Source organism: Rhamphochromis longiceps, linkage group LG14, assembly GCF_057381845.1.
Source record: "Rhamphochromis longiceps isolate RC_006_pf linkage group LG14, R_longiceps_female_GT1.1, whole genome shotgun sequence".
Taxonomy (NCBI): Eukaryota; Metazoa; Chordata; class Actinopteri; order Cichliformes; family Cichlidae; genus Rhamphochromis; species Rhamphochromis longiceps.
Window position 1 is genome coordinate 13,472,402 of NC_140570.1, and position 23,698 is coordinate 13,496,099.

A 23,698-nucleotide genomic window follows, 5' to 3' on the forward strand; every position below is an offset into this window, starting at 1 on the left:
CAAGAAAATATCCACTACACTATTACACCAGCCTGAAGCGTTGATACAGGGCAGAATGGATCCATGCTTTTAATGTTTGCACCAAATTCTGACCCTACCATCCAAATGTTGAGGCAGAAATGGAGGCTCCTCTGACCAACAGCTCTGGATCCCAGTGTGGTCTTCTGCTGCTGTAGCCCATCTGCTTTGAGGTGTTCGAGTACTCAGAGTAGAAAAGTGGTATATAAAAACCAGACCATTTACCTTCCAAACAGCTCAAAGCAGTTTGGCTGTTTTCCTCTGACACTAATGAGGCATTTTCCCCCAGAGAACTGCTTCTCAGTGGATGTTTGCTCTTTTTTGGACCATTCTCTGTAAACCCGAGAGACACTTCTGTGTGGAAAATCCCAGAAGATCAGCAGTTTCTGAAATACTCAGACCAGCCTGTTTGACAGTAACAGTTGTGCCACATTCAAAGTCACTTAAATAATGTTTTTTTCCTAATTCTGATGCTCAGTTTGAACTTCAGCAGATCGTCTTGACCATGTGTACATGCCTTAATTCACTAAGTAGATACCATTGGCTGTTATCTGAGCAGTTGAACAGGTGTCCCTAATAACATGTCTGGTGAGTGTAGAAAACTCTAAAGTTATAACAGAATATAGTTATTTCAGGTCCGTGGCTTGTACTGGTGTTAAATAATATTATTTTGTACTGAAAGGCGTTCTTAATACTTCTACTGAGTAATGAAAATACAATGAGTAATGAAATAACAGTAAATGACAAAAACACAAGTCTTGGCCTTCGAATTAGAGCCCCAGTCTGTTCAACAATAAATATTAAAAATGTTTTCCCAGCACTTTGTGCTTTAGAAACGTTTCTATTTAGGATATCTGCCCAAATTCAAGTAAAGGGTGATATTAATCAAGTGAATGTTCTTGTTATACTTGTATTATGTCACGATGCCTGGTTATTCAACATTTAACACCTTTGTTAAGATTGCAGGGTTGCTTTGGTGTTTTTGTTTAGTTTTCTTCTGAATATATTGGTGTAACTTGTGTCTTTCACTGAATGATGGTTTTATCTGCTTTTCACTTCGCACTGCTTGATAACATTGTCCAAACTGTGCCTTTCTAAAGCTCTCCATATGGTCTTAAGAAGGTCTTAACAAACAACGTGTTTAACTTAGTCTTTGGAGCCTCCCCTGCACTTTTAAATCTGCCCAGGCCGTCTGGACCGTCTCCTTTGTCTTGTCATTTTGTTAGAGCTTGCCATCTGCTCTGTTATTATAGGAGGCGGCTTTGGATTTAAAGTAGCACCACCTCTGCTGGTCCCTTTCGCCCGGGATTTGGGCTCTGCGCAAACATACGTACACCCTCAAGCCTTCTAGACTCCAAACGGGCCACCTCTCCTTTTTATCTTTTCTTTTCTTTTTTTAAAAACCCAGCGAGCCTTACAGTTAAAACGATAAACTAAGGGTGTGTGGGTGCCATATGACGTCAGCGTCCCAGCAAGTGTCCCATTTTTTTTGGAAGGGGGGGGGGGGAGCAGCCTGCGGAAAGAAATCAAACAGGATGCTTTTCAGCCCGAGTGTGGTCTGCCGTAAACACAGCTCAGACTCACTGGCCGGAGCATGGGCGCAGATGTGAAAGTGTGGACCGGACCATGTTGCGCCGAGCGGCGGTGTTGAAGAGAGCCGACGATGAAAACGTGGACTCCGGAGCTGATACTGCCGAGTGAGTGAGTCAACGGTCCCAGCGCTAGCTCCAGAGGCTAACCTCAGCTAGTCAGCTTCGCTTTTTTTTCTTTTTCTTTTTTATAGCGGTTGCCACAATGGAAATTATTTTTGCTCCAGACATTAAATTATGAAGAGTATGACTTTATCGTTCATTTAACCCTTTAGCACTTTACGACATCGGCTTTTTGGCAGCTGCTGTGATCTTTACGGTTTTTTTCTAGTGATTCTTTTAAGTTGTACGCTAGCTAACAACAGATAAAGTGTTGTCATGGAGACCAAAGTAAAGGGAACGTTTCCAAACCGACCACCACAAGATGGAGACAGTTTTTTGTGTTTCCCCAAATATATGAATGAATAATAAACTAAATTCGTGGCCTTTTTTGTTTTCAGATCAGACTGCAGCAGGATGTCGTCGTCTGGCAGTAAGTAATCCTAGACTCACACAGTAAAAAGAGGGGGAAAAAAACACTCAAACTTACTTTTCGCACCTTCATAAAGACAAAAACACAAATAATCTAAACCATCTGGAATGATCTGCCCTTGCATGTTAGGCAGGCCTCTTCTCTCTCCGAATTTAAAAGTCTTCTTAAAACATATTTATTCGCTGAAGCCTTTGGCATTGATTAGAGGGGTTGACTCAATTTGTTTTAACATGTTTCAATTTATTGTATCTATTTATTTTATCGTATCTCATTTTAATTTTCTTTACGTATGCTATTAACATGTACAGCACTTTGTGAAACTCTGGTTTTATGTTAAAGTGCTTTAGAAATAAAGTTGGTATGGTATGGTATCTTACCTCGTGGGCTGCAGTACAGCCCAATTTAATTTTAAGTGGGTCAGACCAGTGACTCTAAATATTTAATCCCGCAGATTTCTTAATATATGAAAAATAAGTAAAATTTAATCCGTTTTTTTACATGTGTGGATTTGTGGCTCTGCCATACTGTCAATAAAAAACGACATTACTGCAGTAGAAGAATATGAACTTTTTCTGTAATGTATTATTCATCTGTTACTTGAACAGGAATTTATAAAGGTTGTAAAACAAACGATACAATTAAAAAGATTAAAAGTCCAAATTTATGTCCAGTGGGCTTGAAAAAATGTAATCAGATGGAGCAGTAAATGATCTCTATCGTCACACAAAAATTTTAAATGATATCATGAAAACTGGATAGTAGACAGACAAACCAACCGAATAAATACTCCTTCCCTTTGGGGGGATAAACTTATTTTTGAATTAGTTTAATGATGTCCTTGTCTAAAATATCTTTGTACACTCTGTGCCTCGTGTTTTTTGTGCGTCACATCAGTCGACCTCGTGAGCAGGCGGGTCAGACAGCAGCGGCGGCAGCAGCTCCTGCTAATGCACTTGCATCTGCTGGCTAACCCCGGAGACTCCCTGCTGTTGCAACACACCCTGGATCGCCTGCTGTGCTGGCTCTGCCCGAGCCTACGCATCTTCCACGTGTCGGAGAGGGCCTCACCATTCAGAACTTACCCCCGCCTCTGCCCCGTGGCTGGTAAGGATTCTGGGTTTTCAGTGTGTAGTCCTGCATTTCAGCACAGTATGTAGTAACAGTACATATACTTGGATCTCAGCTGTTTCTTTGGCACGGACGTTTCAACCATACATTATACCTTATTACACACTTTGGAGGTGTATTATTCAGCTATAATGATAACTTCCATATGTGAAAATGAGAAATATTTAAAGAAATTTAAGATTGCCATTGAGGTCAACATCCCCCCCATCAAATGCTGCACTTTAACCGTTGTAAACATGCCATCCCACAATGAGCTCCTGCCAGAGCCATGTCTGTTTTCACTTAGAATGAATAAAATAAAAGTTGACATCTTTCAGGCTACCCGTCTCTGGCCATCACTTTCTTCCTGCACGAGGCCTACGGAGAGGAACGAATCCTCAAAGTGCTGGACTTCTTCCAGCGTCCTCCCTGGCACTATCATCACACGGAGAGTTGTGGCAGCCGAACCGGAGGGATCCACATTACTTCCAGCAGCTCGCCCTCCAATGCCCTGCTGCGGCCCTACCTCCTGCCCAGCAGAGACTTTTATAGCCTGGGTGCGGGGATGCCGGTGTGGGGAGTTCGACCAGTGCACTGCGGGGGTGAGATACTACGTGTGACGCTGTACAGTGCGTATGACAATTATGAGGATGCTGTGCGGCTCTATGAGACGGTGCTGCAGCGACAGGCAGAGGAGCAGAAGGCAGGATTCTGCTGGTTCACCCTGCATATGGGTAAGGCTTTAGAGTGTTTGCTCTTGATTGTGCAGTATTGTTTTTATACTCCTCAAATTAAAACTACATACACATTTATTCCTTTCAAATTTTGTAATTTTGTAAATTTCTTAATAATAATTTTTTTAAACGTCATATTAAAAATGTGTCTTATCCCCTGCTGTCTCCTCCTGCCTTATTTCCCCTGCATCCAGAGCCCGGGCTCTGCCTACAGCTGGCTTTAAAGCAGTTGTCACCAGGAGTTCAGGTGGAGCCATGCAGCTCTGCTGTGCTACAGTTTAGTGTGGAAGAAATTGGCCAGCTGGTTCCCCTGCTGCCAAACCCGTGTACCCCCATCAGCGCTACACGCTGGCAGACTGAAGACCTCGACGGCAACAAGGTTCTCTTTCAGGTAACTGCGGGTTATCTTCTTCTTTCTGCTTCCTCACGGCTCGACACACGGGATCCACCGTCTCCTTCTCACCCCTAGCATCCCCATGAATCTTTTCAGTTGTCTTCCTCTTTACCTCCAGCCTGCCAGCTCTGTCTTCACCATCCTTTGTCCAGTATATCCACTATTCCTCCTCTACACATTGTCCAGACTGTCTCAGCCTTCCCCCTTTAACTTTGTCTAAAATGCTCTTTGTTACCAGTTCCTCTAATGTACTCATTTCTCTTCCATAAGAGAAGCCTCCAGCTCTGCCTCCTGTCTTTTTATTAGTACAACCTTCTCCAAACCTTACACCATAGCAGGCCTCACTACCATCTTGTAAACCTCCCTTTCACCCTTGCTGCTATCCTTTTGTCACAGATCACTCCTGACACTCATCTCCACCCACTCCACCCTGCCTACACTCTCTTCTTCACCTCTCTTGTACACTGTCTTATACTTTGGAGGGTTGACCCCAGGTTAACTCAACATAGTCAATCTCGCTCTTTATGTTAAACGTGAGGATTGTGTGAATGGCAGATTGACGCAGCCTTGCATTGCAAGAGTAAACACGCTGAAGTGTGGGAGATTTAACCACTAATTACCTCACAGAATGCTGGGAAACTGGCCAGACCTTTGTTCCATGTGCTACTAATGTGTGATTTATGAAACAGGAAATTTTTATATGTTTGAGATAAGGATTTGGATCTAATGCAAATTATATGCAAGTCTGTGAACGTTATTTTATGAAACTAATAACATAGTGTAAATATAACTGAACCAACTGTTGTATTGCGCTGTTTGTCATGGTGGGAGATGAACATCTGTTCAGGTGTAGATGGGCTGGGGCTTCCAACAGGAGTTTACATCCTGTATTCTAACAGAGATAAACAGTAGAAACATAAAGTTATGTTTGGATGTAGTCCTGGTATACGTTATAATCCCATTTCTTCTGTCGTCCTGTGCTGCAGGTGAAAACCCCGGCACAACCTCAGCGACCTCTGACCTGTGCTTTCCCCCTGACTGGCTCGAGCATGCCTCCTCGAGGAATTCAACTCAGCAGCTCGGGACACAGCCTTTCACCCTGCAGCCTTACCTCTCCTCTGTCCGGGCAAACGCACAGGCACGGTAAGCTGCGATGTTCAATCTTTCAGTGGGAGATTTATCGCCTGGAGCTTGACAGACAGGGAGAAATATCTCCAAATTACTTCTTCACTGAGCGCTCTCCCAAAGACTTCTCCGTTCATAATGATTCCCTGGCGCTCTCTAATTGCCGTTGTATTAAATGATCATTTTGACTTAGAAAGCATTTGTACGTATAATGACTCAAATACTAAATGTTTCCTCCAGCACAGTGCAAAGTCTTTTTATTGGAGATGAATATCAGTAGAAAAGTTTACCAGTAATTATACTGGCCATGTGGTCTCTTTTCTAAGCAGTTATTTGAAGCAGTTCAGATTTTTTTTTTTCAAAGAAAGTGTTAAGTTACATAGTTATATTTTTTTGGAGAAAGTTTTTAGGTAAGTACTTTTTTTTTTTTTGTATAGCCCTTTAAAAAAAAATGTCACAAAGTGAAAAGAATAAAGATAGAGACAACATTACAGCAGGAGGCCTCTCACAATAAAAACAAAACATGATTAGAGCCATCACACATCAGCATGGCCAAGCTTAGATACGAGTAAAGAGCATTGAGTCTATGCAAGAGAGCTCAAAACCTTCAGTTTTACTGAGTGACTGAGGGAAACACGAGATTTATGAGAGTTTTATGTATGATGTAAAGCTTCATATTTTTTAAGGCTTATCGCCAGTTAGAGAGCTGATGAGGGTTTGTGTTCTTGAATATAGAATCTGTCACACGTTTATGTTCCAAGAGAGTTGGTCATAAAATCAAATTGTATTTATTGGTCTGTCACGGTTGAGACACTTCGGGGGCAGCTTAAAGTAACACAAAGCAGAAATAGTTTTCATGTTTGTGTACATTGAGTGTACGATTTTTAATTTTTAAATTCTGTTTGGTGTTTCTTTGCCAGCCCAGAGACCGCGCAGCGACCCCATCTTGGAAAATCTTTATGGAGGAAGTGGTGGAGCGGAGAGCCTGGGATCAGGAAGCTGCTGTAGCACTCCTCCTGGCAGCTCCTGTTACTCGTCCCAGCGCAGCAGCCCTGCTCCACTCTCAACCTCCAACCACCCCGACTCTCCGCTGCGTCCCTCGATCACCCACTCTCTCTCCCATCTCCTTCTGGAAGAGGACGAGGAGGAGCCGGAGACCAACGTTGACACGGGAGCGGCTGTCTCTCCTCGCCCAGACCCAGCAGTCAAAGCGATGACTCGCTCCTCCTCTCTGGACCTTTTGGTGACCCTCCAGTCACAGAGACCCACAACAGTTGGAGCTTCAGCTGTCGAGGAGCTGGCCAAGGAGCTGAGTGATTGTTTGCAAGGAACGCACACACACCTTCAGGGGTCGTCTGAGACATGGGGCTCTGGTGGTGGAACAGATGCAGGCAGGACCAGGGAAAGCCCCTCCAACAGGCCCCTGGTAGAAAGCAGGACTACCGCTGAGCCGGCACGTGTGAGGAACTGTGAGGAACGGCTGGATGAGTTCTTCATCTAAATTCCTACCACCATGTCACGAGCAGTGGTAATAATCACAGACAAATAACAGGGACACCGGAGCACTGCAGCAGTTGACACGTAACATCCAGATACTAGTTTAACTTGTCTTGTTTTTTCAAGACAGCGCAGGTAAAGGTAATACAATGAATGTCTAAGTTAGTTTTATACATAGGTGCAGCTAATGATTTGTGCAGCTGTTGTAGCCGAGTGAATAGCAATCAGTTTTGTATTTAAGTGAGGCACACTAGGCTTCTTCTCATCACTCAGCTAGGCAACTTTTTTTTTCTTTGATTAACTTCGAACAGATTAAGATGATCTCAGCGTTAAGGCTGTCTTTGATGTTGCCCTTGGTCGTGATTAGAAAGCTGATTTGTGGCATATAAAGCATTTGTTTTAAGGAACTTCAGATAATCATTGATCCAGAATTTTCTTGTTAAAATGGACAAGCAGTGGAGTAAACCAGGCTACATAACAGCAATGAAGAATTATCTCCCTTTAGTCGACCTGACACCTCAGAAATGCTCATTACTGAAAGGTCACAGTAAGGACAGGTTAACTTGAGTGAATTTTTTATGATCACTTAAACAGTGTTTGTGATCATTACAGCTGTTCTGAAGGCAAAAGATGTTAAGTGAGGAAAAGAAATCGGAATAAGAAATGTAATTATTCAGGTCAAACTAGTCTCTTACTTATTTTTCTTTAATCTTTTTTTCCTTTGAAAAGGCTTTCTCGGTTTAACCTAACAGATTAATTGGAGTCTGGGTTTTTTCACTTGTGCATTATAAGGTCAGAGTTTTTCCCGCTGGGCTGCTCTCCGTAGGCAAGCTGGGGAGCTCGAAGATGTCAGAGCATTTAACTGTTTACTGGAAATAATTGTAACTGGAAGAAAGCGAGTATTGTACGCAAGTAGTGTGTAACATGTTCAGTGATGTAGGTTAAAAGATAAATGATTGGAATAATAAAATGGCTATGTCGTTGCGCCCTCACAGCTCTGTGTGTGTGTGTTTACATACAGGCAGGCAGATGAAGTAGGAGGTGAGAAGTGAATGCTTGAAGTATCCCAGACATATTCACACAGCTGATAACACTGCTACGCTGAATTCTTAAATCCAGATCAGACATAATTTCATCTTTCATTGAATGTTGAAACACAGATAGTTACAGCTGCTTTACACACCGGCCTTTAGACACAGAACACACAAAATCTGTATGCAGATTGTGTGCGTTAAAAACATTCTTGATGCAGCCGGTCACACCGGCCGTGTAATTTAGCAGGAAAAATTTGCAGCATTTATTTTTTTAGGCTCAAGCTCGATTTATCTGATTCAAATACAGAAAGCTGACCAATCAGACCGCTGCATTTGGAAACAAGTGCACTCACTCAAAACACCAGCCGATACTAAAAATGCAATGATATGGAAATAGTCAAATGTTACTATTTTACCTCTGACACGCAGCTAGACGCTGCTCCGAATCAATTGGGTCTCTGAAATGATTTTCTGGCTCTTCAGATGTGGTCAAGAGTTCAAACTGGCCCACTAACATCCTGAAACTTCATCGCCATTGATGACTCACCTGCACTGCTCTCACACTCTGTCATGATTGATTTGGGGCCCCTAGCAATCAGGAGGGATTGAACATCACATTCCAGAGTAAGCATTATAATTTAAACACTGCTGCTGCTGATGATGTGCAGTCCTGTTGAGGCTGTAATTACACTTCCATACACAATAATGCTAATCGCTCTGCAGTGTAAATACTGTACGTGCTGGGAAGCTGTAGCTCCTCTGTATTACGATACATCAACAAATTGCACTTTAAATCCTGCGGCGCCATCTGCTGGTCAAAGGATGTTGTTGCTCTGAGGAGAACTCCTGCAGCCGGTCCAGCTCAGGTCCTTGGCCCAGTGGCCCTCTTTGGTGACTCGCACCTTCACTGGGTCAAACCTCCAGAACCGCTTTTCTTTGAAGAAGTAAAGGCGGCCATCTGGACGGGTCAGCACCCCGTTGGTCCCCTGCGGCACGCCAGTCCAGTCAGCCAGCTTGCGTGGGTAGTAGGGCTCTTGACGCAAGGTTTTAAGGTTGAGTACGGAGTAACGGGAGCCCTTGAAGAGGACCATGTGACCCAGAGGAGCATAGTAGAAGGCACTGTCAGGGTGACGAGGCAGTCCTAGCTCGCTGCTCTTCCTGGGGAAGCCGGGGTCAAGCGTGCTGCCCGTGTAGCGCCAGATCCGCTTCCCTGCACAGCAGGAGGCAAGAGACACTGAAATGACACCAAACCTTATGCTCACGAAGAGTAGAATAAAATAAAACCTCTATTTCACCAGTGCTGCACAAACAATACAGCATCTGATGACATTTAGCAAAAAACTCAGGACACCGGGCCTTTTAAGAGATGAAATAACTTTACCGAAACGCAATATGTTCTTTAAAACTAAGCATAACTTTGACTAAATACAGAAAGTACACACAGTATGTACAAGTGTTTTGGGCGGTTTTCTTAATTTAAAAAATTTGTGATTATGATTTATGGAGATTAATAATGCAGCAGAGCATCTGAGCTTTGCATAAAACTGTTTGCATTCGGCAGATAAGACAGTCTTGTCAGGTATTTGGCATTTAGTGGAACATTTTGGCACTATCTTCAGACAAATTTTTGTAGCCTTTAGCACAAAGAGAAGACTATTAAAACCGCAGCTGGAGCCTCACTGCTGTATTCAGCCTTTAAGCAGCACTTTGCTATTTTAAAAGGCACGAGAGGATCTATTTTGGGAGTTTTAACAGATGCGTGAAGTTGGCTAGCAGTTTAGGAAATGCCTTAAAAAGGAGGTGTGAGTCCCATTAATGTGCTCAATGAGGCAGTACCTTTGAAAAAATACCACTTCGAGTCCAGCGGAGAGAAGGCAGTGGCCTCGATAGCCGGAGGGAGGTCGGGCCAGCGCTGACGGAGAGGCAGCGGGCCACTTACGCGCCCTTCAGCCGGTACAGTCCAGTATACGCTGCCACGAATCACCAGCACTGTCTTATTTTGGTCTGGATAAGAGATGAATATGCGTGTATATGTCTCTCATTCTTGCACAGAGCATGCTGGGAACAGTTTCTGAGCCCTGAACAAAGCTAAAAGTCTGGAAATTACAGCATCTCACTGTTCTCGCTCTTTTCTCAGGTATCATGAGAACACATGGGTGGCTTAAACTTTCTTTCCTGTTTTGCTTAACTATAAAATGATTTTGAAATACAGGAAAGCGAGTATTTATCAGCAGCTTTGTCCTTTTGTTATAGAAATAAATATGAAAACAGGAATATCCACTGTTCCTGCTACAGGGTTTATTATTGTTCTTCAGCTTCTTCTACAAGAGTTGTGGCTGAATGTTGTTTTCTGATAAGATTTCATTTATTCGGACCTCACCCATAGTGATGGCATCAAAGACGCCCTGGCAGTAGAGAGGCTGTCCCGGGGTGTCGTGTCTGCTTTGAAGCTCTGAGAACTCCCACTCCTGCAGCGCAGCGTGCAAAACCTGACCCGGCAACCTCACCGGGCGATCGCCTAATGGTTTACCTAAAGGCACAAAAAATAAAGGAAGCAAAGCCATAAAACAATGAAGAGGAAGAGCTGGAGTTTATTGTTAACTGTTCTCGTTGGCTGACCGGACAAACTTTACATTACAGATCGGTCCGATTTCTCATGCATCCCAAACAGCAATTTAACTGTTTACTAAATTAGATCAGGAACGAATGGGAACACAAACTGTGGAGATTTCTTCTTAAACAGGACTTGGAGAATGTTAACATTTAAATTGTCCTTTATAGGATGTGGCTGGGTTGATGTATACTGATGGATGACATTCCAGTGCACAGGAAATAAACAACAGACTGTAGATAGAGCACGGGCTGGAACCTTTAACATTTTTTAACTACCAAAATCAGAGCCGTCCTATTGTTATTGGCCCGGGTACCCTCGCAGTGCGCACATGAAAAGAATAAAGGAGAAAAAAAGGGGAGGAGGGGGGCACAACACATTGAGCTCAACTGAAGAGTAAATGATAGCGCTTCAGATGTGATTACAGCCACTTTGTTTGCAAGGAGCTCAACAAACATTTTTGTAGGAAGATGGATAAAATCAGCACACCCAAGAACAGGAGGAAGAAGGCAGGAAAGATAGCTCTACTGTGCACACCGCAGTGGTATCCAAAAGCTCATTGTGAGCATGTAGGAGCAGAGATGACTTCATCCAAACACACAAACTCCCTCCTCGCACTCTGCCACATTCATCAGAAGTGGAAGAGATATTTAGATATGAAATGGCACCAAAGTGGCAACTAAACTGAAATATTAAAGCTATAAATCCTAAAATTAATGTCATATAGGCCTGGATGTGAATAATATTTAACTTTATACTGCTGAGCTTCATATTCGGGAGCATGTTTGAGGTTATTGCATTACATTCTGCACTAGTTACATATTTCTGTAACTGTTTTACAAGCTGCTGTCCCTTTAAGGCCACACGCCCTTTCCGCCACTGAGATGTTTGTGTTGTAAAGTGTCAGCAGCAGACCAGCTCAAAATAATCAGACCATTTAAGACACTTTCATGATCTTTCTTCCTCATTCTGATGCTCCCTTAGTTTACACATCTACATGTCTAAATGCACTGAGCCACTACCTTGTGGTTGGCTGATTAGATATTTACATTAACAAGCGGTTAAGCAGGTGCATCTTACAAAGTAGCCGGTAAGCTTGCGTTGACTTCATTATTTCAAACTGGCTATATTTAATATGAGCAACCAGCATTGTAACAGTATATATAACAAAGAAGGAAAAGCATAAAAAGTCCACTTCAAGTCAAAGTTGTTGTGTTTGATGTCTCCGTCACAGTGCACACGGCACCGTATTCAAAGGCAGAAACACCAAATCTATGTTCGCTCTCTGACATATCCAGTCTGCTCACATGTGCTCCTTATCAGATTGCAGTGCCAGGAATGATTCACACCCACACACACACACACACACACTCACATTCACATATTCTCCTTAAAGCTTATATGTTTAAGCAGATGTAACATTTTCCGAGCATCAGCAGTCTTGTCAGTTTTGAAGTCGCTTGACGTTTACGTGGGAGCAGCTGCAGTGTGCACATATTACTGCCACAGGTTGATAGGAATAAAGGAGAAAAAGCAGACCAAGCTTCAATTGAGTGCCCGTTAAGGAATCCTGGGTAATTTTCCCTGAAGCAAAAAAAAAAAAAAGCTATTGGAGAGTTGTCTTGAGGTCTTTGTGTAAGGTCTGCTGATAAGTGGCCACCCAAAGTTCAAGTTTCCCTAAAAACAAAAGCACATACAGCTTAACGACCAACTAAAGGTAATTATCTGCTATAATTGCTGCCATTTAATTCAATCTATGGTCAAATTGCTTTAGGTCCTGAATGTAACTGAAATAAAGATGTGTGTCTCTCTGTTCGGCCGACACAGCGGGAGTGAAGGGCCACTTTAGGATGGTGAAGACAGAATATTTCAGAGGCAGAGCAGATGGAACTCCTCACTTATTAAATAAAAGGAGAGGCAGCTGGACGTGGTCTGCCTGCAAACTTCTGCTGATCTCAGGTTCAGAGCTGTGTGCTTGTCCTGCAGCCACGCAAGCATTCCTGCACAGTGTCTTGTTTTTCTCTGTGCAGCTGCCGTACACCTGAGAGGCCGGGCCAGAGCGCAGGAAGCTCCTCATGCATCTTCAAAACGTCACACAGTCACGGCTAAAGAGCTGCTGGCAATGCAAAAATGGTTTAAGACGTATTGTTGCGCAGCTGTTGTGGAGAAATCATTTTCCAAGCAGCAGCAGAAAACCCCCCAAAACAAGCAATAAAAGAAGTGTGCAGAGCGGCACATGTGGAAACCTGCCTCACACATGCCAGGAGGGACAACAAACTTGCAGTAAACAGAAACTCTTATAGCCGTCATTCAAGAAGTCCAGGGTGATGCTCCCACATTGCACAACCACAACAGTAATCTATCACAGCAGGTAAATACAGTGTGCATAACTGCAATGCTAATAATAATAATAATACACAAACAGGCTGCTGAGTGTGTTGTTTTGACACCACCTCCGCTGCCCTCCCTATAAACACTCCCACAGCAGCAGCTAAGAGGCTGTCAGGCTGAACAAACTCCTCCTGCTGCTAAAGATAAACTCAAGATTAGATTGTGATGTGTTGTGCATATTTCTTTTGCCAAGAACACGCAGAAACTTCGAGTGACTGCAAACAAGAAATGTAAGAAATTAAGTTTTGGCTTTGCTGCTCTACTCAGTCACCGTCAGTGTTTGGAGCTGTAGTGGCCTGCTGGCCTTTTTCACAGCTCGGTGCTACAGCTCCCAATTTGGAGCGCAATAGAACAGACAATCAGACTGTGCATGCACAGTTCATCAAAGCATCCCCAGATCATCACACTACCACCACCATGTCTGACTGTTGGTATGATTTTCTCTTTATGAAATGCTGTGTTAGTTTTATGTAAAGGGATGCAACTAAGTTTAAACTTATTTAACATTTTAAATTGTTACCATAAACCAAGCACCATGTTCTCACCGTACAGCTGCTGCACGGCAATAATGTCGTCCCAGCTCAGAACCAGCCCGCGGCCGAGCTTCCTGTAGTACGGCGACATCAGAGCGTGACGAACGGGGGAGTGCTCCAGGCCCAGAGTGTGTCCGATCTCGTGGGCGGTCACCATAAAAAGGTTGTGGCCCTTGTGCCCGTTTAGCGTCCACCTCTCCGCCATGTCGAAGTGGGCTTCGCCTCGGCGAGGCAGGAAGGCGTGAGCCAGAGTTCCCCCTGAATGAGAAAAAGGACTTGAGGACTTGCAGGATGGTGCTGCTTCAAAGAGGTCGTTAAAGACTCTGAACAGCCGTTCTTTCCATTTTGAGACTGGGAGCTTTCAGGTTACAAATAACACACAGTGTAGAGAAAAAAGTTGCATTAAAGTGCTCTTTAAATTCAGAAATTCTAATATTTCTGAATTTTCTAATTTGCTGAGTCAGATCAAAGGATCTTAATGAGTTTACATGTTCTACTTAAATGTAAACTTGTGATTTTGTGGGACTTAAGCCCAAATATTCCCAGTAATCTCATTACTATTCACACCTAACTAATGAAATTAATCTGCCAGTACGTGTAAGGAGAATTTAAGGAAGTTAAATATCTTTTCTTCTTAAACAAGTCCTTGTAAATATAAATGAAGATGAAATAGATCGATGTGTTGTGACCCTGACCTGGTCCGTCAAAAGCGTTGCTGGCCCCGTCGTTGTGGTCTCCTTCATAAAAGGCCAGCCGGATGTCTGCAGGTCCACCAGGGACCTCCTGGAAGACCAGGCCCGACACGTTGCTCCACAGCTGGAAGGCAGCACGCACAGCCAGCCGGACAGAGCCCAGCGACAGGTGCTGAGGCCAGTTCACGATCTGGTAGGTCAGGTGGCGCTTGTACCACTTGTCAACTGGAGAACGGCCAGACAGAGAGAAGCAGAAATGAGACACTATGAAACTCCCAGTCTGGTTCATATCAGCCGGTGCATCAGCAGATGAGCTCCAACCAAAAAACAGCCAGCAGTGTTATTCGGAGCAAGGCTTAGTTTAAAGCAATTATCAAAGAATATAAAAAGTAATACTGGCTAAAACTCAATAACACAGTTAGCCCTCAGACAGGTACATGGGTAAAGATGCTAACTAAACGAGAATAAGAGCATAAAAAGTGCTCAGTCATGCTGATTTTTTCATATATGTTAAACTAAATTATCTTTTCAAAGAGAATTGACCGTCTTTATAAGATGTCAAAACAATCCCTGATTTGTTTCATTCGACTAATGTGGCTGTTTTCTTTCTTTCCATATTTGCTGGATAGTCTGCTATTTTAAACTAGTTGAACTTTTAGAGAGCTAATCCCATTGGAAATTGTTAAATTATTACTATTGTGTCCTTATTATAAGCCATTGATGTAGCTGTGGATTTACACCTTAAATAACCAGCATAATTAAGGAAGGATTGAGGGTCACCTCAAGGAAAGTTTTAAGTCTAATATTGAAAGTAGAAAGGGTATGTGTCTCCTGAACCCAAACTGGGACTGAAAGAGGCCTGAAAGCTGAAGGCTCTGCCTCCCATTCTACTTTTAAATCCTCTAGCAACCACAAGTAAACCGGCAGTCTTAGAGGGATATGCTTTATTGGGGTGATTGAATTGAATTGAATTGTTTTATAGTTCTGAATGCCTGATATCCCATCCTCAACTGTGACAAATCCAGCCAACTGAGCCAGAATGATAGGATGTTAACCATGCAAGCTTCCAGCTGGGTAAACTAACACGCACTCTGACTGCATGCTTCACCAAACAGTTTACTTCACCATGTGTCTGTAGTTTCTTGGCTTAGTTATAATTACACGTGTCGCAAACTTCACAGTCACATCATTTGTTCGTGGATCGAAGGAATGGGGGATTCATGCTCAGCCTTTCATTAATTTACAAGACTCCAATTTGTTCGCACACATACACAGGATCACACAGTAAAAGAGTCTGGAGACAAAGCAGACACACACAAGCAGCTCAACAGCCCTAACAGACAAAAAGGGACTGCCTGCAGGAAACAATCAGCAGATAATATGAACCTTCAGAAAGAGGCAGCTGGAGAGGCTGTCGCTGACTTACAGAGCACTTTTAAATGAGAGCTTTATGAAACTGCACAGACTTTGCTCAAATGAGCCTCAACGCTGATTTTGTCAAAGGGGTTTTGGCCAAAACAAGAACACTGGACTGAAATAAACTTTGCACACCTGGGCGACGAATTGACACTTAAACCTTGCAAGAAGTGATTCTTCTCCATTCAGTCTTCACTTCGGGGCTCGGCTGATTTACACATACTTGGAGAGCTGACGCTTAAGCGTCCACATAAATCAAACTTATTTTCCAAAGTTGTCAAAATATTTTTTTAAAAGACGGCCAAATGTGAGCGGGAGGTTTGCTCACGTTACACACTACTGCTCCGTCTTAAAGCCTCACGCTGCCTGAGGCCGCTACAACGGAGGACAGACTCTGAGTGCTTTTGATGCCATTTGTGCTTGTTTAAATAACGCATTGCAAACAGAATATGGGAGAAATATACGAGAAGCATGTTCTGCATACTGTGAATGGCCGAGAGACCGCAACAGCACCCTGGAGACTGGAAAATATCTGGAAATCTGGAGCCATTAAGACATGGTTTTGGCAGTGACATCAGTGTGTAAGCTGTGTGAGTAAACACACAAACAGAAGTTGTGCTTCGGCAGCAGCTTGACTCTTATAAGAACTTCATGCTTGTCCTTTTTGTTGCAACAGTTTACACAGATATGACGCTGTAAGAGTGGAAGCACATGGAGGCTCAAACACCACAAAAAAAATCTGATTCAAAATAAAGTGATCATTTGCTGCAATCCTCTAGAAGTCTGATTAGTATGATTTGAGACTGTGAGATACTCAAACATGTTCCCATCCCTGCTCCACCTCTCATTCCAAGATGAACTGCACACATTAGGCCTGTTACCGCATCATGTGTGTAGATGTGTATTCTCAGCAGAGCTCAGGCGCCTACTCTCCATCTCAGACCGCCGCGGAGTAAGAGGTCCCAGAGGACGGCAGAGAAGCCAGGAAGTCCGATACACACAAGACATTCCAAGACTTCCCTTATGGAAGCAATTATGATGCCCTCTATAGCGGCAGTGTAGGGGAGGCCGTGCTATCACAGACATTAGGAAGTGACTTAGATCATCTGATAGCTAAAGTTATTGGTTGTGGAGGTTCGGGGAGATTCTGTTTGTTGCTGGTGTTAAGAAGGCTGTGCGACAAATGCAGGCAAGAGATGCCGCTGACAACAAAGCCAACGGGCGAGGCCAAAAAAGACCCGACGCGATGTACAAGATTTCATTCACGTCTCATGGGTTATTTTGTCCAGGCCGTGGTCTAAAATCCAAAATTTGTTTCAATTCAGTTTTATTTACATCAAATAAGGACAATAGTTTCCTCAGTGTGCTTTAGGACTCTACAATGAAAGAGAGAAACCCCCAATACTCAGACTACACCTCCTATGAGCAAGCACTTGGCGACAGTGAGGAGGAAAAACTCCCTTTTAACAGGAGTCAGAGAGTGAAAGGAAGTGAGTGAAGAAGAAGCCCAGGCAGCATAATCAGGAGAGGATTCGGGGTCACTGGATCCAGGCCTAACTATAAATATTATCAAAAAGAAACTTTTAAGCTTAATCTTAAAAGTAGAGATAGTGTCTGTCTCCTGAATCCAAACTGGGAGCTGGCTCCACAGAAGAGGGGCCTGAAAGCTGAAGGCTTGTTTTAAATATCCTGGGAGCCACAGGTAAGCTAAAGTGCTCTAATTGGATGATACCGTACTCCCTCTCTTGAGATGCTCTGCCAGGCCTTATTGCAGACACCTTCACCTGCTGCTTGTTTGTGGGTCTCTCTCGGGCCTCAGATACCTATAAAGCCATTCATGCATATGAAAATAGGGAACTTTGCAAAAGAAACCAACTGTTTGCTGGAATCAGTGAATCTTTGACTGAACTGAAAACTTCGATCTAATTATTTAAAAATGAAATTATTGAAATAGTTACCAAAAATGTGCAAAAATGCCCATTCATTGTTTAAGCGTCTACACTTCATGGCATGGATCCACGGAGGCACACCTCAGAAAAATACACACACACGTCATGCACTTAAATAGCTTATCTTAGACAAGCTGGTGGAAAGTCAGTTCTGTAAATATCAGTGGGAACAACCACAAGTCAAGGTCTGTTTTCAGTTTCCAGGAAGCTCAGAAGCTGATAAACAAAAATCACATCACACCACAGGTGAGAGTGAACGAGCAGGCAGCTCGTCTGACTCACCCACGCTGCTGCAGTCGCACGGCTTCGTTTAGCAGCCACAGTCAGCTGTCAAGGTCAAACAGCTCAAACAGCATTAAGGGTTAGCTTTAAGTCATGGATCGCCTGCTTCACAGAATGGTAAGCCTCAAGCCTGATATGAACTGGAAACTGCAGGAACACCGGCATCACTGTCCACAGAGAAGCGAGTTTTTCATCACCGTGGAGTGAGAGGGTGCCAATGAAGAAAGAAGCTCCTCCCTTCAAGCTATTTGGCCAGATTGACAAGATTTATGTTTGGAGGCTTTCAAACCTACAAAAACTATACGTGCTGTCAAGCATGGTGGTGGTAGCCCCGTGCTCGGGGGCTGTTTTGCTGCAAGTCGTGCTGGTACATTGCATAAAGTGAATGGAATAATGAAAGAGGAGGATTTCCTCCAAATTCTTCAACATCACCTCAAATCAGCTGGATGGTTGAAACATGGACACAAACATGAAAATGATCACAATTTTGTGTGGATCACTGAGCTAACACTGAGCTTTTGGAATGGCCTCCCCAAAGCTGGTATTTGAAAGTTTGTGGACTAAGTTTAAAAGCTGATTCTGTTAGAAGTTAAAACCTATGTAACTTATTAAAGATGTACAATCATTCAACAGTTCAGAGAAATCCTTAAAAGACCTCAGTTACCATGACATTCATGCTCATGATGAGCGCATGTAAACTTATGACCATAGCTGCAATCCATCCAACACACGTAACCAGAAGGAGGGAGGAAAAAACGGAGGATCAGCAAAGTTACACATAAATAAACAAGGATATAAAAAATGCCAGACTTGAACTATTAAACAGGGTAGGTAAAAACTTTAGGTCACATTATTGATCAAAAGAGATCACCAACATTTTTGGGCTTATCTGCAGCCACAGATGTCTCTGTACAGTATTTCCTGCCATGTGTTGAGTACATGTTGAGATATTACTCTCCGTGTTAAAGTGGAACAACTGCCAGCCAACACTGTACATACCTGAGGCCTCATTATTACTACACGCATGTTTTCACAGGACTCTGTTCAGACCAAGAGTCTGATCCAAACACAAACCTCCTTGAGCAAACACTCGTGAAGCTGCAAGCAGAAACATATCTGCCGTTTCTATCGCATAAAGCGGCATAATGTTTGAGTTAGAGGTGGTGGCACCGCACGAGCAGAACGCCGTTATTCACAATTAAGCTATTATTGCTACAATACATCAGTGGATGCATGAAGCCAGATCAGTAAGAGGTTTGACCCGAGGGTGTAAAAGTATCTGCCGCCTGTTTAATAACACTGCCGCCTGTCATATGAGACAAGTCTGGGTTCTTAAAGAGCAGGCTCAGATCCATACAAGCAGCTGGCCACTGAGATAGGTGGCAAACAACATGATCCAGTCAGTCAGTTATGGATGTGTGTACCAGAGGGAACGTGTCAGGTACTGACACGAAGAGGCAGCGGCAAACATCAGCCGCCGCTGCATTCCCCGAACATTAGCCAACCTCGTCAGTGACACTGAGGAATGCAGAGGCTTCACACATCATGAGGCTGGAGGCACAAGCACAGAGAGAGGGAGTGGGAAACATTGCTGGGGCTTCTGGTGCTGTCGTCGGCCTGCTGCTGCTGTTCATTCACAAAGGAGATGTGACGAACAGCAGCACTGAGGAGAGACAGCGAGAATGAAAAACACGAAGACGTACAAAAAAGGGCGTTTACAGGTCTCATCGAAATCTGTAGAGCGGCCCTGGATGGCAGCAACTTCAAGATTAGTGGGCGGATCAATTCAAATATTGATTTAAATATCGATAGTGTCAGTACCAATGCAATTATTAGTATCCGATCAATACTAGAGAAGGATCAATGCATTGTTTCTAGAATGTAAGTTCATAGTTTCAAATTCAGTATGTAGCCAATTAAATTGTGTTAAATCTTTTTTGGTAATGAAAGGGTACGCCTTGAATACAATTACATTAAAAGTATCGGTATCAGCAAAGTTGTGCTATGTTCAGTGTCTCCTTCTCTTGTTCCCATCAAGGATATTCTAACAACATAAAACACTGAAAGACTGGAAAGGCGAACCTCTTTTAATCCTCTGGTTTTTAGATTTTGGTATGTAGGTTTGGATGGAACAGATTTACCTCTAGGAGAAACTGGAAGTGAGGTTGCAGGGGTATATGTGTTTGGACGAGCCCATTCCCCCAAACCTTTATCTAAACTGAAGAACACATAGTGAGATGTGAAGGACTTTAGGAGATGAGAGAGAGAAGCATAATCCCAGTAACTAAAGACAAAGTGGAGACTAAAGTTGAAGTTTTTACCCAGCAAACATGACATGAAAGACACATGGGCTTGTGTAACTAAATAATAAGAATCACTCAGGGCTGACGTGTGCACCATCAGACACTCCACCAGCTTTAATTACAACGCTTAGTGCTTCAGTTTATGACGGCGGACCCTCCCAGTTAACTGTTGGTTCTTTCAGACCACAATGGGGCAAACAAAGGCGCTACATAAAAAGGCAGGGAATGAAACACTGGCTCTCATGTCAGTCAGGCTCACTTTGCACATGCACGCATATAAATTAAGTAAAACTATACCTTCTGCAGTGGAGCGTCTCCTGCGCAGCTGCTGCGGCGGTCTCTGTCCAGTAAAGATGAAGTTCACTCTCTGAGCCCAGATCTGCTGGCTGCCCTCGTCCGACACCCCACAGCGAGGCTCTGCCATCCGCAGCAGGGTGGCGCTGTCAAGTTTGCCTGTGATGGGCAGACGGGACAACCACTGGAATTCTCTGCGGAGAGACAGAGAGAGACAAAACACTTAGAGTCTCTCTAGTGTGTGAGCCAAAAGGGCTGCAAAAGGTGATAGATCTTTGCTGCATAGAGATTTAATGATCTGATGCACTTCTGTGTTTCTGAGAGGAGCTATTAAAGATTTGCACGAGAGCTTTCAGCCAGGCACTTGGACTGTTCCTGGATTCAGACGAGTTACAGATACATATAACTCAAAAGTACATCAGCATCATGAAGCTAGGTTTCCCACATCAATGGATGGAAAGCAGAAGAGCTGTTAAGGCTGATAACATCAAAAATGTAGCCTTATCCCCAACCTTTATGTCCTTTATATACCAGAGCCTGCATACATTGAGTAGAGATGAGCATTTAGATACATAAAAACTGCACAGAGTTTACGAACACATCATTCAGTCCAAGATGAAGGAGTTTTAATCAGTTCCCATTATAGTACAGTGAGCAGACGGGCCAGAGGGCGAGGTTCCTGAAATTCCTGGATGGTTCAGGGAGGGTTCAGGAGAGGTTTCCCAATGCGGAGATGAGGGTGTGTTTTACTGCCCTGCACAGACGTTCAGCCCTGAGGCTTGTACCACACCGAGCTCACCCCTCCCTGTGATGAACACGCAATGCCTAGAGGTAGAAATGTGTGCAAATGGACCTACCGGACTGCAGACTGTACCTCAGCCGCATTGTGGATGTGGTAGTCATGATGGAGGTAGCCATACTTTTCCAGAAAGTCCTACAACGGAAGTCGTACCTGTTAATAATTAAACTCCAAGAGAAGCAGCAGAACAAAAATGGTGATGGTTATGACTATGATTTTTACTAGCAGTGATAGCTGTACAAGGTGTGACAGTGGACAGATGGATAACCATACGTGTTTTTAAAAACGACATACTAAAGAGGAGTAATGACATACAAATAATTAATTAAGCACTTACTAATACCTTACTAATGCTTAATGGTGTGACATTATTACAAAATGCTACTGTTTTCAAAAACCAGTGCTGTCACACGACATATTTCTAATAAGAACATAGCGTAGTAACCACACATCCCCATGAGTTTGCAAGACTTCTGCATTATTTTACCATGTACATGGTTATGAGTGCGCAGACCACCCATAAGACAAAGAAGCCCCCCGGGGGCCCCTGAAACTCCCAAGTTATAATTTTGCAAGAATTCCATGTAAACATGCAAGTCACGGAAAGCTCCGGTGTAATACCTATAAAGTGCTTTAACATGAACCCACAGGGTACACGCCAACAGGTGTTGCATTATTCTGTGAGGCTGGTTCATAGTTTAATATTACAGCCCCTTCATGTTCAGACAACAGCAGCAGGCACCGCTCAGAGTGCGATTACAGATGTGACGGGGCGGAAATTAAAACTGAGGAGATGACAGATGCGTTTCAGCAACAGGAATGTGCAACAACAAAATAATAATAATAATAATGTTTCTGAAAATGCCACAGGGCTTTGTTTAATGTAAGAATGAAAGCATAGCTGGTGAAACCAGATGAGGAAAGCGTGTAGTCTTTGGACAGCCAGCAAAGGGAGCTGTCAGATTAGAGCGGTGCAGTCTGAACCACAGAGAGGCGAAACTCGTTTATCTTTCTTTATGAATGGGTCAGATCTCCTTGTCTTTATGCAGTAGACTTTAACATTACATCACAGTACGTGTAACCTTTCCTGAATGAATATAGGATATATAAAGACTCTTTGTTTTTAAATCTGTTTTGAGTGGGGTTGCTCATTTCAGCTTAGTTTTTTTTTTTTAGTTTAATTGTTAGCTTTAGTCTTTTTAAACTATTGTTGTATGGAGGGCACATGCCAAGATGCAAGATTTGGGGGAAAATCAGTACAGCTATAAGAAAACCCCGCAACGACTCGAAATCTTTGTTCTCGGTTCATAATCTAGGTTAAATGTATGTTATCGGCAATACTGGGACTGTTTTACATGGTATTGGATCTATATCGGTATAGATCTTAAGTTGCAGTATGGTACAGCACTGTAGACATCAAAGCCTCATCAGGCATGTTAATACATTTCACCAACTTAAATACTAAAGTTAAAATATAATTTTGACTTTGTTTTGACAGCTTTTTACGTCCATTTTTAGTTAACTATAACAACATTGTCCAGCTGTAATAATTCCCGTTATTAAAAAGTTTGCACATTTTATAATGGCGACAAAACAGGAAAGCGCTATTATAGAGACAGCAGGGAGTTGCGTTTTAAATTGTTGGTTGTAAATGAAAAACAAAACAGCCATTACGAATATTTAATGTTTTTACAGAAATACGTTTAGACAGACATGTACCTTTTCGTCTGAAACAACTGTAAAATCATCTTATTTGATTACTGCTGTGAGCTGTTAATGTTATTTTATTATAACCACCAAATAAATTCACTGTGTCAAAGTTTCGGTGTAAAGCCGATAAAACTATTTCCCCGGTAGGATAACTTCGCAGTGCCCACAGCGTAGTTTTAAATGTGGGTCACTTTAATTCGCCTGCTTACCAGAAATGTTTGTAACAGAGGTCTTTGAGTCTCTGTGAAATGAGTTTTGACAGCAGTACCTCCGGGTCCAGGAGCAGCGGTGATCCTGCGGTAGTCTGAGCGGTGATGAGCGCCGTTACAGCCAGGAACCAGAGTCTCCTAACGCCCCGCTCACACAGGCCCGGAGCTCGGCGGCTCATCGCGGGGAGAACCGCAGTCAGCGCCCTGCTCCCTTCACAACCTCCATGATTAAATTTACTATCCGAGGACACTCAAGTGATCCCAAGACTTCTCCATTACTGTGAGGACTGACGGAGGTTATTCACAGCTGGAGGATTAAAGGGAGAGGAGGAGTGTCAGCACCGCCCCTCGTCTGCCCCTTTACTGCAGGGCAAAAAAATCCAAATCAGCAGGGCACGGCAGCGTCTCCCCTGCTGCACACAACCAATTTTAAAGATATGAATCACATGCAGTTTGCAGTTTCTTTAGTGCTGAAGAGG

The 23,698-nt window shown here is 43.3% G+C and overlaps 2 protein-coding genes across 8 annotated transcripts; one reads left to right on the plus strand and one right to left on the minus strand.

Moving 5' to 3' along the window:
• Positions 1-1,270: 1,270 nt before the first annotated feature.
• Positions 1,271-7,990, plus strand: fam124b (family with sequence similarity 124B). 2 transcript variants are annotated; one of them, XM_085379471.1, is made up of 7 exons: positions 1,271-1,719; positions 2,108-2,139; positions 3,034-3,243; positions 3,585-3,980; positions 4,175-4,371; positions 5,361-5,517; positions 6,420-7,990. In XM_085379471.1, the coding sequence occupies exons 1-7, from the start codon at positions 1,682-1,684 to the stop codon at positions 6,998-7,000; spliced, it is 1,611 nt and encodes a 536-aa protein (XP_085235597.1). In that variant the 5' UTR covers positions 1,271-1,681; the 3' UTR covers positions 7,001-7,990. The 2 variants fall into 2 exon arrangements, with proteins under 2 accessions (XP_085235597.1, XP_085235596.1); XM_085379470.1 differs by having other exon boundaries at positions 1,275-1,715.
• mmp28 (matrix metallopeptidase 28) lies at positions 7,874-23,587 on the minus strand. Of its 6 annotated transcripts, none has more exons than XM_085379474.1 (8): positions 23,279-23,587; positions 21,359-21,435; positions 20,505-20,695; positions 14,261-14,482; positions 13,578-13,823; positions 10,411-10,560; positions 9,867-10,034; positions 7,874-9,264 (listed from the first exon to the last, which is right to left on the minus strand). In XM_085379474.1, the coding sequence occupies exons 1-8, from the start codon at positions 23,396-23,398 to the stop codon at positions 8,846-8,848; spliced, it is 1,593 nt and encodes a 530-aa protein (XP_085235600.1). In that variant the 5' UTR covers positions 23,399-23,587; the 3' UTR covers positions 7,874-8,845. The 6 variants fall into 6 exon arrangements, with proteins under 6 accessions (XP_085235600.1, XP_085235601.1, XP_085235599.1 ...); XM_085379475.1 differs by having other exon boundaries at positions 7,877-9,240; XM_085379473.1 differs by having other exon boundaries at positions 7,976-9,240; positions 21,376-21,435; positions 23,220-23,587.
• Positions 23,588-23,698: the final 111 nt, after the last annotated feature.

What these genes read in the sequence shown, in the direction of transcription:
- fam124b (XM_085379470.1), top strand. Translation starts at nt 1,645, where the DNA reads ATGTTGCGCCGAGCGGCGGTGTTGAAGAGAGCCGACGATGAAAACGTG. An exon ending in TCCGGAGCTGATACTGCCGA is followed by an intron (nt 1,716 to 2,107) that starts GTGAGTGAGTCA and finishes TTTTGTTTTCAG; the next exon opens with ATCAGACTGCAGCAGGATGT. An exon ending in CAGGATGTCGTCGTCTGGCA is followed by an intron (nt 2,140 to 3,033) that starts GTAAGTAATCCT and finishes GCGTCACATCAG; the next exon opens with TCGACCTCGTGAGCAGGCGG.
- mmp28 (XM_085379472.1), bottom strand. Translation starts at nt 23,398, where the DNA reads ATGAGCCGCCGAGCTCCGGGCCTGTGTGAGCGGGGCGTTAGGAGACTC. An exon ending in CTCTGTTACAAACATTTCTG is followed by an intron (nt 21,436 to 23,219) that starts GTAAGCAGGCGA and finishes CTTCCGTTGTAG; the next exon opens with GACTTTCTGGAAAAGTATGG. An exon ending in ACATCCACAATGCGGCTGAG is followed by an intron (nt 20,696 to 21,375) that starts GTACAGTCTGCA and finishes GTCTCTCCGCAG; the next exon opens with AGAATTCCAGTGGTTGTCCC.